Source organism: Pelophylax lessonae, assembly GCF_965119305.1.
Source record: "Pelophylax lessonae genome assembly, chromosome: 4".
Lineage (NCBI taxonomy): Eukaryota > Metazoa > Chordata > Amphibia > Anura > Ranidae > Pelophylax > Pelophylax lessonae.
Genome location: NC_138771.1, coordinates 531,025,481 through 531,047,746, shown reverse-complemented (window position 1 = coordinate 531,047,746; position 22,266 = coordinate 531,025,481). Strand labels below are relative to the sequence as shown.

The window sequence follows — 22,266 nt, the reverse complement described above, 5'->3', positions numbered from 1 at the left end:
TGGACATGTGAAAACAACTGGTGTGCTTCCACCTCCTTGTGACACCAATGTGCTCCCAGAACTCTCACCTAAATGAGTAATCAAATGAGCCTTTTAAATACAATTTCATACTTTGGACAATGCTTCACCAATCTTAGCCTGGTCCCAGTTCTGCCAGTGTGCTAGAATAGGTAGTGTTACATTTTTTGTTAGGGTAGGTAAAATGTTTTGGCATGGATGGCAGCCAAGCCTGTGTTTTAATCTGGGTCTGGTAAATGATCCAGGGAGGGCTGGTATGACTCACCAGGCAGCATCTCTGGTACCTCCCCCTAATTCTGGAACTTACTGGAAACTTCCAGAAGAATGGGAGGGAGGTTAGGAGGAGCTGCCTGAAGTATTCATGAGGGCCCTGACCAATCCCCAATGTATGGGTTGGCAGGGGGAGGCTCCATCAACTACTCAGGGTCAGCCCAGCTTTGCAGGAGAATTTGGGTGGAAGTTGGAGATGGAGTGCTAAGAGGCTGTCGGAGGCCCTTGCTCCCTAGTCTGGGGGGGGGGAGGTGATCTTTGGCATGAGACCCCAGGTGCAGGAGGGATCCTCTTATACCCCAAGGAGGAATCCTGTCCAGTGGCACGGGAGCAAGTGTGAGGACAGCAGGAGCCAGAGAGCACGTCCGGGACATCTCCAAGGAGAAGACAGCCAGGTGGGCTGGTGAATGTTACAGTCAGAGAGGACTGAGAGGCAGCCTGAGAGGACTGGGTGAGAGCAGTCTGGAATGAATGCCGAGTTAGCCTGGGGGAACTGTGGAAGCATAGCCAAGAGGGCTAGAGAAAGGGGCAGCTGTAGCCAGGTTGGCTGGCAGTGCCTGAAGAGATGGTGCTGGGATCAGTAGCCGCAAGAGGACAGCTGGGCACTGGGACTTTGCTACACAACTAAGCGGTCCCTGCCTGTAAAGGGAATTTGCTAAAATCTGACTCAGCCCTATTGTCAGATAACCTAACAGTGTGCCAGCTGGTCCTGGGAGTTTTCGTGCTGCAAGCAAGTGTTGTGCTGGAGGAGCTGATCAGTGTGTAAATAGACTGTACAGAAGAAGTTGTCCCTGAAAAGTTCTGCTAAAGTCAAGTGGGTATCCCATTATACCCTTAACCCCATGCAAATTCAAAACCCCTAATAAAAACACACCAAAAAAAATAAAGCTGCAAGGACTGTTTCTTGACTCGAGTGCTGTGGAAAATTCTGTGTGCCTGGCTGTACAGGGTCCTCTCCCTTATTCACCAGCAGCTCCTATGGAGGTAGCGCTACATTGACAAAGAGATTAAGAGTACATCAAAAGCTTCTATCTCCTTTTCTTCTGCAGTTCTGCAGACTGTAATGAATACAGGAATAGTCAGTATAGAGCACTCTTGTGTTCATTTCCAAACAGGAGAAATAGCAAGACATGGCTGATGTTTTGTAGGTCTTCTATTAAAAATGAAGACAACATGTGTAGAGCATTCCTGTGTTCATTCAAGGGGTAAGTAAAAATTTTAAGCATGTTTACTGATGCCCCCCCACACCCCCACAACTGCTATCCACCCTGAAGGTCCAGTCCTCCTGTCCTCCCCCTGTGAGTCCACATCCGCTGACAGACATTGAGGGTGTTTTAGAGGGCACAGAGTGGGATTAGAGGACATGGAGGGGGGATCAGAGGGCACAGGGAGGATAAAGGGACACAAAGAAGTGGTGAAGACCAATGGTGACTAGAGGGGACACAGACTGCAACCACACAGCAAGGAGAAAGCATGATGAAAGCAGTGCCGGTGTAGCAGCAGTAATTGCTGCGATTAGTGACTTGTCAGCTGCTGAGTACAGCTATACTTTTACTCTGAGAAAGACTTCTGGTATAGGTTTATGTTTGCTGAAGCAACCAGAATTTCATGGACTTACTTAAAGTGGATGTAAACCCGCAAATATAGCCAGTGAAGTAAACCGCCTCAGATGATACACAGAGATGAGACAAATCTCCCTACATAAGTTTTGCATGTAGATCTGCTGTCTTTAGATTTCTATATTCTTCAGAAAGTGCACATTGTGTTAGAAATGTTTCTTCCTGTCTCAGCAGTGGGAGGGGAGTCTGGGCATACACGGTGTGTGAGCTGATTGGTGGAAAGGCACACATCCCCCCTCCACATAGGCAGAAGAATTAAGAAACTTGCAGAGCTGTGCGGTGAATAGACAAGCTCTCTGCTTAACTGTCTTTAAGTCCCTTCCCTGACACAAATTTCCAGCTGCTTTTATCTCCTGTGTTGGAGAACTTGTCAGAAGTTATTATGCTGATAACAGAGGAACAGAGCAGCAGAAAGACACAGGACTTAGGGCTTTGGGGGGAGTTAAGTAAACAGTACAGATATATGTACCCAGGTCAGATTTCATGAATGGGGTTTACATCCACCTTAAGGCTTACTGATCTGGCTAGCTGGGTGCAGTTTTGTTCTGACACAAGCCATATGTTTAAAGGCGTTACCTATGTGTTTATTGTGTTGACTGTATTCATGATGTTGACTAGAGTTTAGTCTAAACAAGTGCTATCTAAAACTCAACAAGGGAAAAATTATTAGAGATTACCAAATATATCTCTCTAAGTGAGACCTCGGGGGGCGACCTGTGAAGTTGCATGCACCGCTGTGCACCACGACTTCGTCGCGACTTACACGGACTTCATATAATGAATGTCTATGCAAGTCGCTCCGAGGTCGCCCCGAAGTAGTACAGAACCCTTTTTCTAAGTCGGAGCGACTTGTGTCGCTCCTATTAGAACGGGTCCTGTAGCACTGCATGGACCACGACGGACCGCGACTTGTCAGGCTGACAAGTCGCGGTAGTGTGAATGGAGCCTAAGAGAAATGCTCTGTAAAGCCCCTTATCAGTAAGTACTTGTGATGTACAGTAAACCCCCGCTCCATCGCGCTTCAGTTTTTGCGGTCCCGGTATATTGCAGGTTTTTTTGTAATGATATTTTACTATATAAATCATTAAAAATTAAATATTTTTGTGTTTTCGATTGCTCTTGCTATGTCTCTCAGTATCTTTTATGTGTTTAAATGAGTTTCTATTGTTTTAAAAGTGTGTTAAAAGACCTTAAAATGCTTTTACACGTACAGTGACAGTAAAATAAACATGCCTACAATGCATTTTAATAGGGTTTTTCTATTTCGCGGATTCTCACTTTTCGCGGCTGGGTCCGGATCGTAACCCCCGCAATGGAGGGGGGTTTACTGTATGCCTTAACGCATAGATTAATGACTGAGGATACCTGTCCGTCTATAAATGTATCTTTTCTTCTTGAAGCCAGGAATAGAAATGGTCACAATCCAGTTGTTGATAACTGTCATTTGACAATGACCACTTGGCAACGTGTTGTATAAAAACTCATTATGATAAAATTATCCTCCATCTACCCTTAACTGTCAAATGGCAGTTGCTGCACTGTGCCAAAGTGAAAAATATCCCTGACAGGGAGAGAAAATAAATACAAATTTGAAATAAAATATTATCTCCTGCTTAAGAAGCAATTTGATTTTAGAAGTCAATATACCGGTAAATGTAATCTGTGTTCTGGTACTAATGATGAAGTAGATGCATGTGATCCCATGTGATGACTTACGTGAAGACATTAATAGAATATTGTTCCCTTACAAGCAATCAGAATTTAATAAAGGATTAGATAATTAGCACTGACATTCCTGGTGTCACCTTGGCAAATTAGGCAAATGATCCAATGTGCATATGTCAGTTGGGTAAACTGTGAGAAAGGAAAAAGGGGTCAGCCTTATGCGGCAATGCATGACAGCCCAGAAACAGGATATTCTTCTTTATGTAGAAAAGCTTTCTATTTGTACTATTGGCTCCATTCACATATAGGCATTTTGGATCGCGGGCAGAATTGCCGCGATTCTGCCCATGATCCCGAACCATTGCAGGTTGCGGGACGCCCATGCGATTCCTGTGTCTTGCAATGGCACCCCAAACGTGTCGCGATTTTTCCACGATTGTTGCCCGACGAATCCTGGTAAAATCTCACAAACAGAATCGCAGGACGCCTGTCACCCAAAAGAAGATTCTGCCCATGATCCGAAATGCCTATATGTGAATGGAGCCATCATGTGGTATTTATCATGACCTTATTTCTGGCTTTGTCATAGCACTGTTATACATAGGTCTCAAAATGGGCCATCTAGCACAATTTCTGGAGCCCACACTGAGCACTCACTATGATAACAAATGCCTTCAAGCATAGAAGAGTTTGGGGATGCATTCACTGTAAATCATGCAATACTTAAAGGGGAACTGAACTGAAAAAAAGCTTTTCTGTGTTTTAGGGATAATCTAGACATTTTTAGTGTGCCCAAACTGTCCCCTTTAGCACCTTTTGTCTGGAATTCCTCTTGAAATATATCAATGTACTTCCTGTAATTGAATTTGCCTAGGCACTCCTATACCTACAGCCTAATAACTGTAATGTATATTTGCAGTGTGAGATCTAACGCTGTTGAGATCTAAAACGTCTGACTGCTGGTCTCAGGACATTTGGAGTGAGATGTGATGTCACTACTGTGCTGCTCACTGCCTCTTCCAAGATGGCCACTTCCACAAAGAGACATAGTACAGAACATAGGATATTAAATCCATAACAGGGAAAAGATCCACTGCTTAACCACCTTAGGACCGGAGGATTTTCCTGCTTTACGTCCAGGTCACTTTTTGCAACTTGGCACTGTGCGACTTTAACTGACAATTGCACGGTCATGCAACGCCGTACCCAAACGAAATTTACGTCCTTTTTTTTGCCACAAACAGAGCTTTATTTTGGTGGTATTTGATCACCTCTGCGCTTTTCATTTTTTGCGATATTAATAAAAAAAAGCGACAATTTTGAAAAAATAACAATATTTTTCTACTTTGACAGTTAAAAAATATCCAATATATTAAATTGTTGTCATATATTTAGGCCAAAATGTATTTAGCTACATGTCTTTGACAAAAAAATTCTCAATGAGCGTATTTTTAACCGCTTTAAGACCGGAAGATTTTTCCCCATTCCTGACCAGGCCATATTTTGCGATTCGGCACTGCGTTATTTAACGGACAATTGCGTGGTCGTGCGATGGTGTACCCAAATTAAATTTATGTCCTTTTTTCCCCACAAATAGAGCTTTCTTTTGGTGGTATTTGATCACCTGTGCGATTTTTACTTTTTGGGCTATAAACAAAAAAAGAGCGACAATTTTGAAAAAATAACAATATTTTTCACATTTTTTTATATGAAATTCCTCAAAAAAAATGTAAAAATCAAAATTTTTTAACATTTTAGGCCAAATCATTTTCTGCTACATATTTTTGGTAAAAAAAATTGCAATAAGCGTATTTTGATTGGTTTGCGCAAAAGTTATCGCAGCTACTAACTACGGGAAATTTATGTCATTTTTATTGTTTTTTTTTTAAACTAGTAATGGCGGCGATCTGCAATTTTTTTTGCGGGACTGCGACATTGCGGCGGACAGATCGGACCCCTAACTGACATTTTTGACACTTTTGGGGGTACCAGTGACATTACTACAGTAATCAGTGCTATAAATATGCACTGTTACTGTAATAATGGCACTGGCAGGGAAGGGGTTAACTTTATTGGTGATCGAGGGGTTAATGTATGCCTGGTGCTTACTGACGTGTGTGGGGGGGAGGGGACTGTGTGACACAGGCACAGATCACAGGTTCAGCTATGCTGAATCATGTAATCTGTCCCTGCCTGTCACATAGGAGATCCTCCCGCTTTGTTTACACAAGCGGGCGTATCTCCTCACTCGATCACCGCCGCTCCTCCCCTGGCCCGACTCCCGCTGTGTCTGAATGCAGCAGGAGCGAGCCTCTGGCGGCACGTGCGCGCCGCCCACATGGGGAGGAGTCCAGCGACGTAGGTCTACGTCGCTGGACGATAACGAGCCACTTTGCCGCAGTACGCTCCATGTGAGCGGTCGGCAAGTGGTTAAAAACTACAGACAATTCTAGCGTGGGCCTTTGACCTCAGCCTTCCAATTTCAATATAAATGTATGCTCATAGCACTGACTTTCAGCATTAAGGCCTCATGCTTTTAACAGCTTCCGTCCCGGTTCACATATGTGCTATGACAGACATTGCATGTGATTCGGAGCGCATTGCTCAGAAAATCACATGCAATGCAAATTCAGCCATACAGATTGTATGGCTGAATTTGCAGCGCATTCGGACACAACTCGCACAAGACCCTTTTTTGGGTCTGCACCAGAATCGGATTGCATGGGTGTTCACACCTGTATGATCCAACTCATGTCCGAGCTGACAGTTCGCACTGCGATATGTGAACTGATCTGGTGGTGTCGTTAACTTTGTATTGACACCCCTAGTGATTTGCATATGGCAGTGTGAACTGCCTGCGAGTTGAATGCGATGCGGGTACCCACAGTGGATTCGCAGGTTTCCCAAATAGCATATATGTGAACTGGCACTCAGACGTTTTTTTTTTTTTTTACAGCTTAAAAACGCCTCTCTATGTTATTCTATGTGTCCATGCACACATAGGCTTTTGAGTGCGATTTGATTCCGGTGTGGACCCAAAAAAGGGTCCTGTGCGTGTTGTGTCCGAATCTGATGCAAATTTGTATGGCTAAATTTGCATCGCACAGACATTGCATGTCTGTGGGCTCTGAATTACATGCGGTGTCTGTCATCGCACATGTGTGAACTGGGACTAAAAGCTTTTATTGCCATAGGCATTTAGTAGTTGTAAAAAAAAAAAAACAGAGCCAGTGCGTTCTGGAGCAGCAGCACTTTGGCAGAAAAACGCTGAGTATTCAAGGACACATAGGAGTCATTTGCCTTTCCACTGCTGCTCATGTGCCCTAATCTTCTGCTTATCCGACATATCCCCACCAACTGCTAATGAAAAATCAGCAGTATTTTTTGCAGCACTTACTCATTTTGGTAGCATAATTATTAATATTTTCCCCTTTAGGCAATCCAAAGTTTGTGGTAGAATCACTTGCTTTGTTGTTGAAAAACAAAGAACAAAAAATATTTTATTTGTTTATTCATCGTGTTTTTAGCCAGATACTGAACAAGCCAGAAGATACTGCAGATGATGTAGCAGGACAGTTTTAATCAAGGATGCTAGACCTAACTAATATATGCCTAACTTTTTTTTTTTATCTATAAGGATAGGGTTGCATTAACCACTTAAGCCCCGGAGGATTTGGCTGCTAAAAGACCAGGGGGTATTTTGCGATTCGCCACTGCGTGACTTTAACGGACAATTGCGCGGTCATGCGACGCTGTACCTAAACGAATTTGATGTCCTTTTTTTCCCACAAACAGAGCTTTCTTTTGGTGGTATTTGATCACCATAAACAAAAAAAGAGCATCAATTTTGCAAAAATAACAATATTTTTCACATTTTTTTATATGAAATTCCCCCAAAAAAAATGTAAAAATCAAAATTTTTTAACATTTTCAGCCAATTTGTTTTATGCTACATATGTTTGGTAAAAAAATCGCAAAAAGTGTATTTTTATTGGTTTGCGCAAAAGTTATCCCGTTTCCTAACAAAGGGAAAGATTTTTTGTCATTTTTGTTGTTTTTTTTTTTAACGCGTAATGGCGGCGATCTGCGATTTTTTTTGCGGTACTGCGACATTGCGGCGGACAGATCGGACCCTTGACTGACATTTTTGACACTTTTGGGGTTACCAGTGACATTTCTACAGTAATCAGTGCTATACATATGCACTGTTACTGTAAAAATACACTGGTAGTGAAGGGGTTAACTTTATTTGAGAGGGAGGGGCTGTATGTGTCCCTAGGGGCGTGATTCTTACTGTGATTGGCTGTGGCTTGAGCTGTAGGAACACTGATCAACGGTTCTACATAGTAGAACCGTGTGATCAGTGTTTCTACACCGGGGAGAATGACAGGTGGCTTGTTTACACTCCCCAGAGCCTCACAGGCTAGCGACGTAGACCTACGTCGCTCTGCCTGTGAGGGGCTGACTGCCGCAGTTAATATACTGTGAGCAGTCGGCAAGCGGTTAAATGGGAATATTGTCATATGAGGTGGTTTATGAGCTCACTACCGGCTGATGTAACAGAGTCAAGCCAGGATTTGCAGGGATCCTGACAATAATGTCGGGATCCACACAGATGCCTGAATGGCAGCTGGCTCAGCCTCTCAGCGCTGAGTACAGAGTGGTGACTGACCGTCTCCGCTCAGAGAGCACCTGAGAATTGTGATCAGCTGTCTTTGATCGCTCAGTTCTCAGTGTAAAGCCGGCGGGAACAGCTGCAGCTATCTGGGTGAGTATGTGTGTTTGTTTTTTTGGGTTTCTGCACTTCCCTTTTATTGTAGATCTAAACTCAGTCAATAAAATTTCATATAAGCTTTTACATATAGTAATTTTAAATCTTTTTAAATCTTCACCTTTTTATGAAATAATTACTGGTGACCCTACCACAAAGGTCCTTGTTCAGGCATTTCACGTACTATTATAGGGTGGCAACACAACCCTGTTGCATATGCATTTGGCAGAGACTACAGTATTGCATAGGCATGTTTCATTGCTGGTATAAGAAAATACAAAAATGTATTCATACACCATACTAAATGTTTACTTTAATCCTATATGCATTTCATTTAGGGCAGTTTTGGCATCTGAAAAACAGAGCTTTGTTGCCTTTTCAGAAAATACAAATTTTTGTGAAATGGAAGCTTACAGCAGGGAACGCTAGCTATACTAGCAATCAAAGGGTTATTAGTGACAAGTGTTGACATGGTGGCTCCCAATCAGCGCTTGTTTCATGGTCACTCAGCCATCTGTGAGGCTCTGAATAGTGCACTTATGCTAATTCATACCAGTCACACCATGCTAATTAAAGCAATTTACTTCTTCAATATGGAGATGTAATAGTCCCAGATGAGTAAGGACTGTGCGATGGAAGAGATCAGTGTTTCCACAATGTATATTGTGTGCAGATCATTGTATTGTGTATGGATGGAGGTAGATCCTGCTCTCACTGTGAAATCAATAATTCATTTTGTTTAATGTTTAGTTTGCATCTCTTCTCAAACTGTGCCAATAAAATGTGTTTTATATCTGTTGTTAACTAAATCAAGGCAAGTTCTACTCTGTATATGGAATTTCTTATAATTACTTGCAGGAAAGGTGTGATTTATTTTATGATGCATCAAGTACATTACTACTGTTCCGCTGTGGCATATAATCATGGGAATGTAAATCAATGGATTTCTTGGAATATTTTATAGCTTGGCTTTTTTGGAGATAAAGCATTCTGTCTGTCATTATGGTTTGAAATGGCATGCTTTCTAATTCAAACACTGCACCTCGTACACTATATTATCAAAAGTATTGGGACGCCTGCCTTTACACACACACATGAGGGTTCAAAGGGTTCAATATTGAGTTGGCCCACCCTTTGCAGCTATAACAGCTTCAACTCTTCTGGGAAGGAAGTCCACAAGGTTTAGAAGTGTGTCTATAGGAATGTTTGACCATTCTTCCAGAAGTGCATTTGTGAGGTCAAGGCACTGATGTTCGATGAAGAAGGCCTGGCTCACAGTCTCGGCTCTGATCCATACAAAAGATTTTCTATCGGGCAGAGGTCAGGCCAAACAAGATCCTTCACCCCAAACTTGCTCATCCATGGTCCTTTCTTTGTGTACTGGTCCAAATCATTTGGTGGAGGGGGATTATGGTGTGGGGTTGTTTTTTAGGGGTTGGGCTTGGCCCCTTAGCTTTAGTAAAGGGAACTCCTAAGGCGTCAGCAAACCAAGAAAATTTGGAAAATGCCATGCTTCCATCTTTGTGGGAACAGTTTGGGGGTGGCCCCTTCCTTTTCCAACATGACTGCACACCAGTGCACAAAGCAAGGTCCATAAAGACATGGATGAGTGGGTTTGGAGATGGAGGAACTTGACTGGCCTGCACAGAGTCCTGACCTCAAACCGATAGAACCTTTTGTGATGAATTAGAGTGGAGACTGCCAGCCAGGCCTTCTCATCCAACATAAGCGTCTGGAATAAATCACAGTACTCATAGAATAACACTCAGGATGACAATATGGGAAGAATTATATCCATGGCACTATCCTAAAACTCAGCACCAGTCTAGGTTAAGACATGTACAGAAACCAAATAGGTATATTCGCCAACGCTACACCAGGGAATAAATTATCAGTAATTGGGCATGGGAGAGTCACTGTTCGTAGATGGGGAATCTATCCATATATCCCAAACTTTATGAAACTTTTTAGCACAGCCACAAGCTAAATAGGGTGCTTTGTATAATGGTAAGGCTGAATTAACTAGGTGCTTCCAAAAATTTAGTAAGGGGGCTGAGAAAGACTTCCATTTTATAACAATTGTTTTACATGCATAAAAGAGTAAAAGACCTAAAATAGTCCTAGGGGCCCTAAGATAAGCTAGAGAATCAACCAGACCCAACAGGCACACATCAATCCTCAATAGCACCTGAATAGTAGTGACCGAGAGAATGACAGACGTTACATCCGTCCAGAAAGTCTGGAATAACGAACATTGCCAGAAAATATGAATGAAGTCAGCTGAGCCCAATTGACACCTCTGGTACATTATAGGGACTAACAAATAGATTTAATGCAATCACACGAGAGTAAGGTAAATTCGGTGCTGAATCTTAAATTTGAGCAGCCACCAACTGGGAAAAGGAGCATTCCCACATTTTCAGTCATCTTCATCCAGCTCAGACAGATCAGAGAGCCACTTAGCCTTAAGGGGTTCAAGCCCAACATGAATTGACGGAAGTAACTCTTTGTAAATAATGGATAGGGGTTTAGTCATGGACTCATCCCTAAGTAAATTTCCAAGGGCCGAGGTATACAGGTGCATCTCATAAAATTAGAATATCATCAAAAAGTCAAATTATTTTAGTAATTTAATTCAAAAAGTGAAACTTCTATATTTTATATAGATGTGTTTCACACAGAGTGATATATTTCAAGCATTTCTTTCTTTTAATTTTGATGATTATGGCGTACAGCTAGTGAAACCCCAAAATTCAATATATCAGAAAATTAGAATATTACATAAGACCAAAAGAAAAAGGGTTTTTAAATTTAGGCTTACTGGGTTGGCTTACTGAAAAGTATGTCCATGTACAGTATAGTATGCACTCAGTACTTGGTCAGGCCTCCTTTTGCATGAATTACTGCATCAATGCGGTGTGGCATGGAGGTGATCAGCCTGTGGCACTACTGAGGTGTTTTGGAGCCCAGGTCGCTTTGATAGTGGCTTTCAGCTCATCTGCATTGTTGGGTCTGGTGTCTCATCTTCCTCTTGACAATACCCTACAGATTCTCTATGGGGTTTAGGTCAGACAAGTTTGCTGGCCAATCAAGCATAGTGATACCATGATCATTAAACCAGGTATTGGTAATTTTGGCAGTGTGGGCAGATGCCAAGTCCTGCTGGAAAATAAATCAGCATCTCCATAAAGCCGGTCAGCAGAGGGAAGCATGAAGTGCTGTAAAATTTCCTGGTAGAGGCCTGCGCTGACTTTGGACTTGATAAAACACGGTGGACCAACACCAGCAGATGACATGGCCCCCTAAATCATCATGGACTGTGGAAAATGTTGTATTTCATTTGGAAATCAAGGTCCCAGAGTCTGGAGGAAGAGTGGAGAGGCACAGAATCCAAGTTGCATGAGGTCCAGTGTGAAGTTTTCCCAGTTAGTGATGATTTTGGGAACCAAGTTATCTGCTGGTGTTGGTCCACTGTGTTTTATCAGGTCTAAATCAGTGCAGCCCTCTTACAGGAAATTCTAGAGAACTTCATGCTTCCCTCTGCTGACCAGCTTTATGGAGATGCTTATTTCATTTTCCAGCAGGACTTGGCACCTGCCCACACTGCCAAAAGTACCAATACCTGGTTTAATGATCATGGTATCACTGTGCTTGATTGGCCAGCAAACTTGTCTGATCTAAACCCCATAGAGAATCTGTGGGGTATTGTCAAGAGGAAGATGAGAGACACCAGACCCAACAATGCAGATGAGCTGAAAGTCACTATTAAAGCAACCTGGGCTTTCACAACACCTCAGCAATGCCACAGGCTGATCGCCTAAATGTAAAGAAAGGTTGGTGCGCTAAACTTAAATTCCACAAATATATAAACAATGCATACAAATGTAAATATGGTGAAAAAATCAAAAGTCCATTCTCTTGTGACAACGTGCAAATGAATAAACTTTGAAGTGACTTGAAACGAATTGTGATTCCTGTAACTCGATAAATTGTGTATGACCACCACGTGAAACGATCCCCACCACCGACAAGCTGTTCTTCTTACCAGATAGACAGATATATACGTGAGTTGATTAATAATACAGCTACTCACTCCCCATGCAGCTTCACCCAAGGTGTGTGTGTAAGCCGCTTACCAGATATCAATGTGGTTGAGCATGGGAATACAATCTCATCTCTTCAGAATCGAGGCTGTCTGTTGGTGTGGCGATCCCAATACAAAGTATAGTGTCTCCTTGTGACTCCGCAACGGATATGTAAAGAATGCAAGAGGACCAAATAGTGCATTACCCCCGATTTATTTAAGAAATAAAAGCAATTGCACTTACATGTCTCTGAGTATTCACAGGCATAAACGTTGGAACGTTGAATGGATACAGGAACGCTCCCGTGTCCGGCTGTATCCATTCAACGTTCCAACGTTTATGCCTGTGAATACTCAGAGACATGTAAGTGCAATTGCTTTTATTTCTTAAATAAATCGGGGGTAATGCACTATTTGGTCCTCTTGCATTCTTTACATATCCGTTGCGGAGTCACAAGGAGACACTATACTTTGTATTGGGATCGCCACACCAACAGACAGCCTCGATTCTGAAGAGATGAGATTGTATTCCCATGCTCAACCACATTGATATCTGGTAAGCGGCTTACACACACACCTTGGGTGAAGCTGCATGGGGAGTGAGTAGCTGTATTATTAATCAACTCACGTATATATCTGTCTATCTGGTAAGAAGAACAGCTTGTCGGTGGTGGGGATCGTTTCACGTGGTGGTCATACACAATTTATCGAGTTACAGGAATCACAATTCGTTTCAAGTCACTTCAAAGTTTATTCATTTGCACGTTGTCACAAGAGAATGGACTTTTGATTTTTTCACCATATTTACATTTGTATGCATTGTTTATATATTTGTGGAATTTAAGTTTAGCGCACCAACCTTTCTTTACATTCATATCACATATATATCTTGGTAGCAGCTTTACGCACGTTTATCAGCGCACCTTTATTTTTTCACTGATCGCCTAAATGCCACAATGCCATCAATGCAGTAATTAATGCAAAAAAGGAGCCCCGACCAAGTATTGAGTGCATACTATACTGTACATGGACATACTTTTCAGTAATCCAACATTTCTGTATTAAAATCTTTTTTTTTTTTATTGGTCTTATGCAATATTCTAATTTTCTGAGATATGGAATTTTGGATTTTCATTAGCTTTAATGCATAATCATCAAAATTAAAAGAAAGATTAATTTACATGCTCAATGGATCTGTTGTGGATCTGTTGTTTTGGGGAGTTGTGAGCTGGAGTTCTGCTTTAAAGCACTGGATGATGATCTGTGGATTTGGACTTTTGACATACTTGGGTTTAAGGGTTTCTGATGATATTATAGTCATTCACAGTTTGATAAAATGTATTGATTGTTCACTTTATTATATGATTTGCTGATATTTAAATTTTAACCACTTCAATACCGGCCCATAGTAAATTGACGTCCTGAGTTTAAAGCTAAATACCGGTGTTATGGCATCAGATAGCTGCCATAACCCTGGTATTTTTTTAAACTGCAGGCGATGGGCTTTCCGATAAGGGTGGTCCCAGCGGCGGATTCGCCGCGAGATCACCCTCCGGGATGGCGGAAGGGGTGCCCCCCCTCCCGCCGCGTCCCGGTCCTTTTCCCCACTTACCGGACCCGCCGGCAGCGGGGAAAACGATCGGGTCCCGGATCCTCACAGACAGGATGTCGAGTGAGGGCAAGCTTGCCCTCACTCGACTCTATTGTCTTGGAGGACCGGAGCGACGGCAAACATCGTTGCCGAGCAACCGGCTTAAAGGTCCCTTTTTTTTTTTTTTTTGTCATTTTTTTTTTTCCTTTCCATCTTTATTAGTGTACTTGTGAGATCTGAGGACTTTTTGACCCCAGATCTCACAAAAAAGAGGTCCTGTCATGCCTATTTCTATTACAAGGAATGTTTACATTCCTTGTATTAGAAATAAAAATGATCAATTTTTTATTTTTTTTAAAAACGGTGTAAAAATAAAAAATAATAAATAAAATAAATAGTAAAAAAAAAAAAAAAAAATAAAGCATCCTGTCCCCGTTAGCTCGCGTGCAGAAGCGAACGCACATGGAAACCCCGCCCACATATGTAAACGGTGTTCAAACCACACATGTGAGGTATCGCCGCGATCGTTAGAGCGAGAGCAATAATTTGAGCCCTAGACCTCCTCTGTAACTCTAAGATGGCAACCTGTAGAAATTTTTAAAGTGTCGCCTATGGGGATTTTGAAGTACCAAAGTTCGTCGCCATTCCGTGAGCGTGCGCAATTTTGAAGCATGACATGTTGGGTATCTATTTACTCGGCGTAACATTATCTTTCACATTATGGAAAAAAATTGGGCTAACTTTACTGGATTCTTATTTTTTAATTCAAAAAATTGATTTTTTTTCCAAAAAAATTGCGTTTGGAAGACCGCTGCGCAAATACGGTGTGATAAAAAATATTACAATAATCTCCATTTTATTCTCTAGGGTCTCGGCTAAAAAAAAAATATATAATGTTTGGGGAATCTAAGTAGTTTTCTAGCAAAAACAACTGATTTTAACTTATAAACACCAAATGTCAAAAATAGGCCTAGTAGGCAAGTGGTTAAAGAGACAGTGCACTTTTTTTTCTTTATATGGTTTGATTTTGGAGACGGTATTCAGGATTGTTCAGGTGCAGCAGTCATTTATTTATATAAAACCACGCGCAAGGTTCTTCTATATACACTATATTACCAAAAGTATTGGGACGCCATGCCTTTACACACACATGAACTTTAATGGCATCCCAGTCTTAGTCCATAGGGTTCAATATTGAGTTTGCCCACCTTTTGCAGCTATAACAGCTTTAACTCCATGTGTCCATGGGAAAGTTTGACCATTCTTCCAAAAGCAGACATAGAGACATAAAGACATGGATGAGCGAGTTTGGACTGGAGGAACTTGACTGACCTGCACAGAGTCCTGATCTCAACCTGATGGAACACCTTTGGGATGAATTAGAGAAGAGACTGCGAGCCAGGCCTTCTCATGCAACATCAGTGTCTGACCTCACAAATGGGCTTCTGGAAGAATGGTCAAACATTCCTATAGACACACTCTGAGAGAGTCTGAAACCAAACATTCCAGGAGAATACAAGACATTTTGCTGGTTTCTAAATAAATTGTGATTGGGTGATTGGGCCACTTATGGTTATGAATGAAAATTTGTCTATGTAGCATTTCCTGCACATCAGAAATACCCCACACTTCTAAAAACATTGGAATGCCTATGAAACAAGGTGGTAATTTCTATTGTTCTTTTTGCAGAGACTGGACGTGGCTCACATCATCCATGTGCGAGGGTGTATACATGGAGTGGGACTTTGGTTAAATGACAACTTCTGGGTAACGTTTGGCTTGGCTATTGGCCTGCTGGCCCCCCAGGTAACCATATGGACGATTGTGACTTATTTTGTTCATATCATAACTGCAATATATAATTCCAGACAATATTATAATTCCTTAATAAGAAAGTAAACAGCAGTTAATATGACTATTTTAACTTTCCAAAAGACGGTAGCTGAATAAGGCTTAAAGGCTTAAGCATGTTCCCCCTATGTGACCATACTTGAACTTTGTGATAGGTCACTGAGACATTAAGTTACAAGGAGATTGGGACATGTACAGTACCTGTGAGGAGCTTGATAGATTAAAGCAGGATTAAACCCAAAAACAAACATTTATTATATTGTAGCTTACCAATTCTTAGATGTGATGGCTGCATTCTTTTTTTTTTTTTTTTTTTAGGCTTTCTTTAATTTATTTTCATCTGGTGATCCAGCCAGTAAGTCTGTAGTTTTTCAAAAAACAAGCTCTCCTGCAAACCTATCTGCAGGAATGAGGCAAGCCATTTACCACTGGCAGGGGTGCTTACAATCATCCGCTTTTATTTATGTAAAAACTTTATCCCAAAAGGAAAATAAAATATTTGGTGTAACTGCTTATAAAATGTTAGCTGGAGTTTGACCCATACTGACAATGCTGCTGTCCAAATGTGCCCTCTGTGCTCTTTCATCCAGAGCGGAGGCATTCTAATACAGGAGGTGTGTTATTGGCCAGATAACCACATCTAATGATTTGTAAGCTGAATATATTGCATTTTTGTTTAAGCTTTATTACCTCTTTAATGTACAGATGAATTACACATACCTCAATTTTCTTTCTCAGGTAAAATTAGCTATTTGGCACCTTTTTAACAAAAAAAAAAAAATAATCTAATTTCACTGGTTCTTATTTAGTGCAGGTTTGTGTGTGGCATGAAATAAAGCTTGTCCAATCCGTTTCTAGCTTACATCAATGTAAAAAAAGAAAAAAAAAAGAAACCATGCTTGAACTCAAAGAGACACATTGCTGCAGCCACTGTGGCCCCTGCAAATGTGCTGGAGCGGGAATAGTCAACCGGCTAATTGCCATTTACCTATCGACTTTGGTCATGTGCAGGGTAGATTGCAATTCCACTGTGCCACTAGGTCATTACTCTGCTCACTGCCTCTCAGACTTCATATCAGAGTGGCAATGTAAACACAGAGCCAAGGGAAGTCCTAGGCTCCTCGTCAGCTCTAACATGTCATATAACACAACCAAGAAGAGACTTGGGAGGACCGCTCTCACTCTACCAGGTGTTGGTGCATCTGAGGTCTGGTGAGTGGATTTTTACAGAGTTAGGGGGGAATTTGTGCCTAATACTGATCTTTACTTACTCCCTGAGCCCTGAACTCTGTGTTACTTACTACTGACCCCTTCCCTCTGCATTACTTAATTCTGAACTCTGTGTTACGTACTATTTACCCCTGCTCCATACGTTACTTACTACCAAAGAACCTTTGAACTCTGGGATGTACATACTACAGACCTCTGAACTCTGCATTACTCCTGACCCCTGCATTCTGTGTTTCTACTGACCCCTGCACTCTGTGTTACTTAACTTACTCCTAACCTTGCACTGTATGTTACATACTACTGACCTCTGAGCTCTGTGTTACATCTGACCCCTTCCCTTTGTGTTACTACTGAACTCTGAGTTACCTACTACTGACCCCTTCCCTCTGCATTACTTTCTTCTGAACTCTGTGTTACCTACTATTGACCCCTGCACTCTGTGGTACTTACTACCAACCAACCTCTAAACTCTGGGATACATATTACAGACCTCTGAACTCTGCATTATTCCTGACCCCTGCATTCTGTGTTACATACTACTGACTGTTGAACTCTGTTACTTTCTGCTGACCCCTGTACTCTGCATTATTTACTCCTGACCCCTGGACTCTGTGTTACATATTACTGACCTCTGAATTCTGCAATAAAAACTACAGATCTCTGAAATCTGCATTACTCCTGACTCCTGCACTCACTCTGAATTAAATACTACAGTAATACCTTGGTTTGCGAGCAACTTTGTTTACGAGTATTTTGGAAGACGAGCAAAATTTTGTTTAAAAATCTGTCTTGATATGCGAGCAGTTTAGTACACTATAAGCATGCCATCCCCTCTGTTAATGCCCTCTGTTACATACCATTATGTGTCCCTGTGCCTGTACTGTATATAAAGATGCCGATTTATACTGTTTTAGAGCGTCTCCCGGTGCTCGTGTGACTCCTCATCTCTCTGCTCGTCTCCCTGCTCTCCCCGGCGGGCGGGACAGATCACTCCCGCTGACGTCATCTGAGGAGGAGGGGGGAGAGAAGCAGAGAGCTGAGGATTCACACAAGCATCAGAGACGCTCTAATACAGTGTAAATCGGCATCTTTATATACAGTACAGACAGAGGGACACATAATGTTATTTAACAGAGGAGATGGCATGCTTAAACTGTACAGTAATGTACTTTATATATTTATATTCATACCATTAAATGCTTGTGGAACGAATCATCTTAGTTTCCATGATTTCTTATGGGAAAATGTGCTTTGATATACGAGTGTTTTGGATTACAAGCATGCTGCTGGAATGAATTATACTCGCAAACCAAGGTATTACTGTACTGACTTTTGAACTCTGCGTTACTTACTCCTGACCCCTGTACTCTGTGTAACCTACTACTTATTCCTTACCTTGCACTGTATGTTACATACTCCTGACCTCTGAGCTCTGTGTTACTTCTGACCCCTGCACTTTGTGATACAACTGAACTCTATGTTACATAATACTGACCCCTGAAATTTGCGTTACTTACCCCTGACCCCTGCACTCTGCATTGCAAACTAGTGACCTCTTCACTCTGTATTAATTACTCCTCACCACTGCACTCTGGGTTACATACTACAGACCTCTGAACTCTGTGGTAATCCCGACTCCTTCACCCTGCATTACATACTACTGACCTTTGAACTCTGCGGTAGTCCTGACCCCTGCACTCTTTCTACTTTTGTTCTCTGGACTTTGTATTACTTACTCCTTACCCCTGCACTCTATGTTACTTACCCCTGAGCCCTGCGCTGTGTGTCACCCCTGGTTTAGAGGTCAACAGTATAATACATGAAGAAAACATGCCTCACATGTATAATCCATATTTGTGGATTATACAGATAAAAGACACGTTAGTCACTTTAACTCAGACTATTCCAGTCACTCAATTTTTCACCCTCGTTTTCTTCTTTTTGCCACAGGCTCTGGGTCTTTGTCTGTCCTATCTGTTTTGGATGAAACTCAAGGACATCTGTAGTACATATGACGAGGTGGATTTCAGATCTCTGAGAATGAAAGACTTTAACTTCAAGGAATTGGACCTGAGCGGAGCAGGCTGCTGTCTCTGCTTACCAAGTGAGAATGGCTACATTCCTGTCAATGAAGACAGCGATGATGAAAAACTAACTTAGCACTTATTCCAGCTTCTGCACTGTATGTGATGCCCACTGGCAGGCTGTAACCGCAGATCTGCTCGATGATGACCTTCAACATATGCTACTAAGCATATTGCAATGGATTACTGACTACATGAAGACAAAGCTAATATTAGGAAGTTTACATCAAATTCCTAGTGCAATAAAGAACATGGCGATGGGATGTTCCCATACATCAAACACCTGTTTACAATGTTTACATTTCTGTTTTTGATCAGTTTTTGATAGATTTTGATTAGTTGTCCTTAGCTAGAAAAGTCACTAAAAGTTAAACCTGCTCCAGTATCAATAGTCATTCAGATAATGGGTGATAATTGGATTGCCAGACCTGTGTTATCATACTAGGATACCTGTAAGCAGGCAGATGGGGCTTTATTCATAACAGGGCCAGAGTATAGAGTGTTACTGAATAGGTTGATCAAGAAGAAGCAGAAATTGTCCCAAAATGTTGGTATTTGTATCTGTTTCTGTTTTTTTACACAAACCTAGAGGATCTTATTAAATAGGGTAGAAAATACAAGAGGGTTGACCACAGGCAAAATACATATTTTTAACATTTATTAATAAACGAACGTTTGGTTGCTGTGAGTAATATCACAAATTAATCTTTGCAGAATGATAGTGGTTGTTCTTTGAAGATACATCATACACCAAACCTAAGAGACCAATTTCTCATACTAGGATCAGAAACATTCAAGGCTCCATTAACACTTCGCAATTTGGAATCACAGGCTGAAACTCCGCGCATCTGCCTGCCTATTCCAAATGTGTGAAGATGGCTGCGCAATGTGCATTTGGTTGCTATTATCCCTTAATAGTACCCCAAACATAATGTGGTTTTGTCCCGATTGTCATGCAACTGGATTGTGCGGCAAACCGAGCCTTTCAAAATTGCATGAAGCTTGTGGCTTACGCATAGGGCAGCCCATTCAAGTGGGACACAAATTTGCATGCAAATCGTTCTGGAAAATTGCATAGAGGGAATGCTCATTTCCAGTATGCAATGATGTGAACAGGACCTTACATATATATATATATATATATATATATATATATATATATTTTTTTTTTTATGTGTGACCCTGATACATTGCAATCAGCAATGACAATATAAAACAAAAAACAGTAAGGTTGGCCTTAAGTTGCACATAGATTGACCGAAATTCAGCAGGACGGGCTAAATCTCAATTCATCCTTGGCTGTTCCCACTTGGGAGAGGTCAATCTAATGCCCGACTTCTGTCAAAATGGACTATTATATAAAAAAATGTTGATCACCTGGCTGCAGCCGCTTATCAATGTATTCTGACAGCAGAGGAGTCCTGCTGTCAGAATACAATAGCACAGTGAGGAGAATTCCTCTTATGAGGAATCTCCTCTCTCCTCGCATGGGTGGATGGTGGAATCTGTTCTTTTCTTATTTTTTGTTTTTTTGGATCAGCCCAGCAGCTCATCCAAAAAATAAATAAATAAATGAACCATTTTCTGCCAGCCTTAGGCATGAGATGGTGGTTAGAATAAAGGCCTGTCAAATTTTCTGTCTATTAAAGGAAATCAACAAATGCAAAAATTTACACAAAGATCTTTCATATTGGTCAACGGTCAGATTTACTAGCCATCTCATGAATGTATCTTCAAAGGATAGATTTAAATTTCCTGAAATAAGAGCAGTAGCATGGAATGTTGCTTTTTCCAGTGATGTATAGCCAAAAAACGTAAGGTTTCTATGATCAGAGTCTAGAGCAGTGCTGTGATATACGTAGTTTGTGCAACCTCTGTTAGGAAATGAAAGGCTTTGTTCATTTCCCCATAGATACATGATGATCGTGCTCATTTTCATACCTAGAGTGTGTATATTATAGAACTGAAATACTGTGGTCACTATTCAACCTAGCAAAACACAAATCACTAATCCTACATTGTAGCAATAAATGGCATTTTGCACTAATGTCCCTATTATCTGTGATCCCTGAAAACCTGCTGCCTTATGTAGCTGTCACAGTATATGTGTGGCACTCTTCTGACCAGACCATTATTAATGTATGTGCCTTTCGTTAGTAAATGCCTATTCCTACTATCCGGTCTTAACAGCTTTTGCTTTATTATTAAAGTGGATCTGTCATAGTCCCCACACATCATCAATTTCTTCATCTTAAAGTGGACCTTACACACAACTATAGCTTTAATCGTGTTCTCCTCTGAACCATACAGGTTAGTCCTGCTGTGGCAACAGTAGCCAGTACTGATGCATTATGACATATTGCCAGCATTTGGAAGCAGTCACATTTCCACCTCCTCTATGTTTCCTTCTCTTTAGCTGGGATTGTTGGCAGGCAACAGGCACACTAAACGTCCTACAAAGCAATGCATTACCTCTCTCTGGTGCAAGCAGAGCCCTGTGACCGACAATGTCACAAGGGAGAAGGGATGGGGCTGGCTGTGAACAGCTTTTTCCTTGGGGGTGACAACACTGTGCCACTGGAGTAGATGGCTGCAATACCATGTAGTGATGTAGTTGGACAGGGCCGCTGTTGGAAATCATGGGGACCCTTACAGCCCTCCTGACCAGGGCCCCCCCCAACCGTGCCTAACCCCGCACCCCCCCTCCCCTGGGTGCAGCGAAAAAGCCTACACCCCAAAAATAAAAAATAGTCCCTCCTCTGCTCCCACCTCCTCGGCCCCTCTGTTAACCTGATGAGGCCTAGGGAAAAGTAATTTAGACCCTGATAAGCAAGTAGGAGTGAGGGTGTGGTCTAGTAAAATCCATTTAATCATTTAGGCAGACATGAACATTAAACTTGCCCTGGGCCCCCCTTTTTAGCTGATGGGGCCTGAGCCCAGTACAACAGGACTGGTTGTACTGCCTTATCAGCGGCCCAAGTCTGGAGGCTGTAGTATAATCCGCAGGGCATAAATATTTTAGAGAATTCAAAAGGTAGCATATATTGTTGTCACCATAAAAAGAAAATTCACACTCATCAGTT

General features: G+C 41.6%; 1 protein-coding gene across 1 annotated transcript in view; it reads left to right on the top strand.

Annotated features, from left to right (window-relative positions):
* The window catches only part of LOC309552437 (tetraspanin-15-like), a 231,451-nt gene extending 211,953 nt beyond the window's left edge, over positions 1-19,498 (top strand). The window contains exons 7-8 of the mRNA XM_082253392.1: positions 15,708-15,824; positions 19,050-19,498. Of these exons, the coding sequence (XP_082109518.1) occupies positions 15,708-15,824; positions 19,050-19,259 (327 nt within the window). The 3' untranslated portion in view covers positions 19,260-19,498. The remainder of the gene's footprint in view (positions 1-15,707; positions 15,825-19,049) is intronic.
* The last annotated feature ends 2,768 nt before the right edge of the window (positions 19,499-22,266 follow it).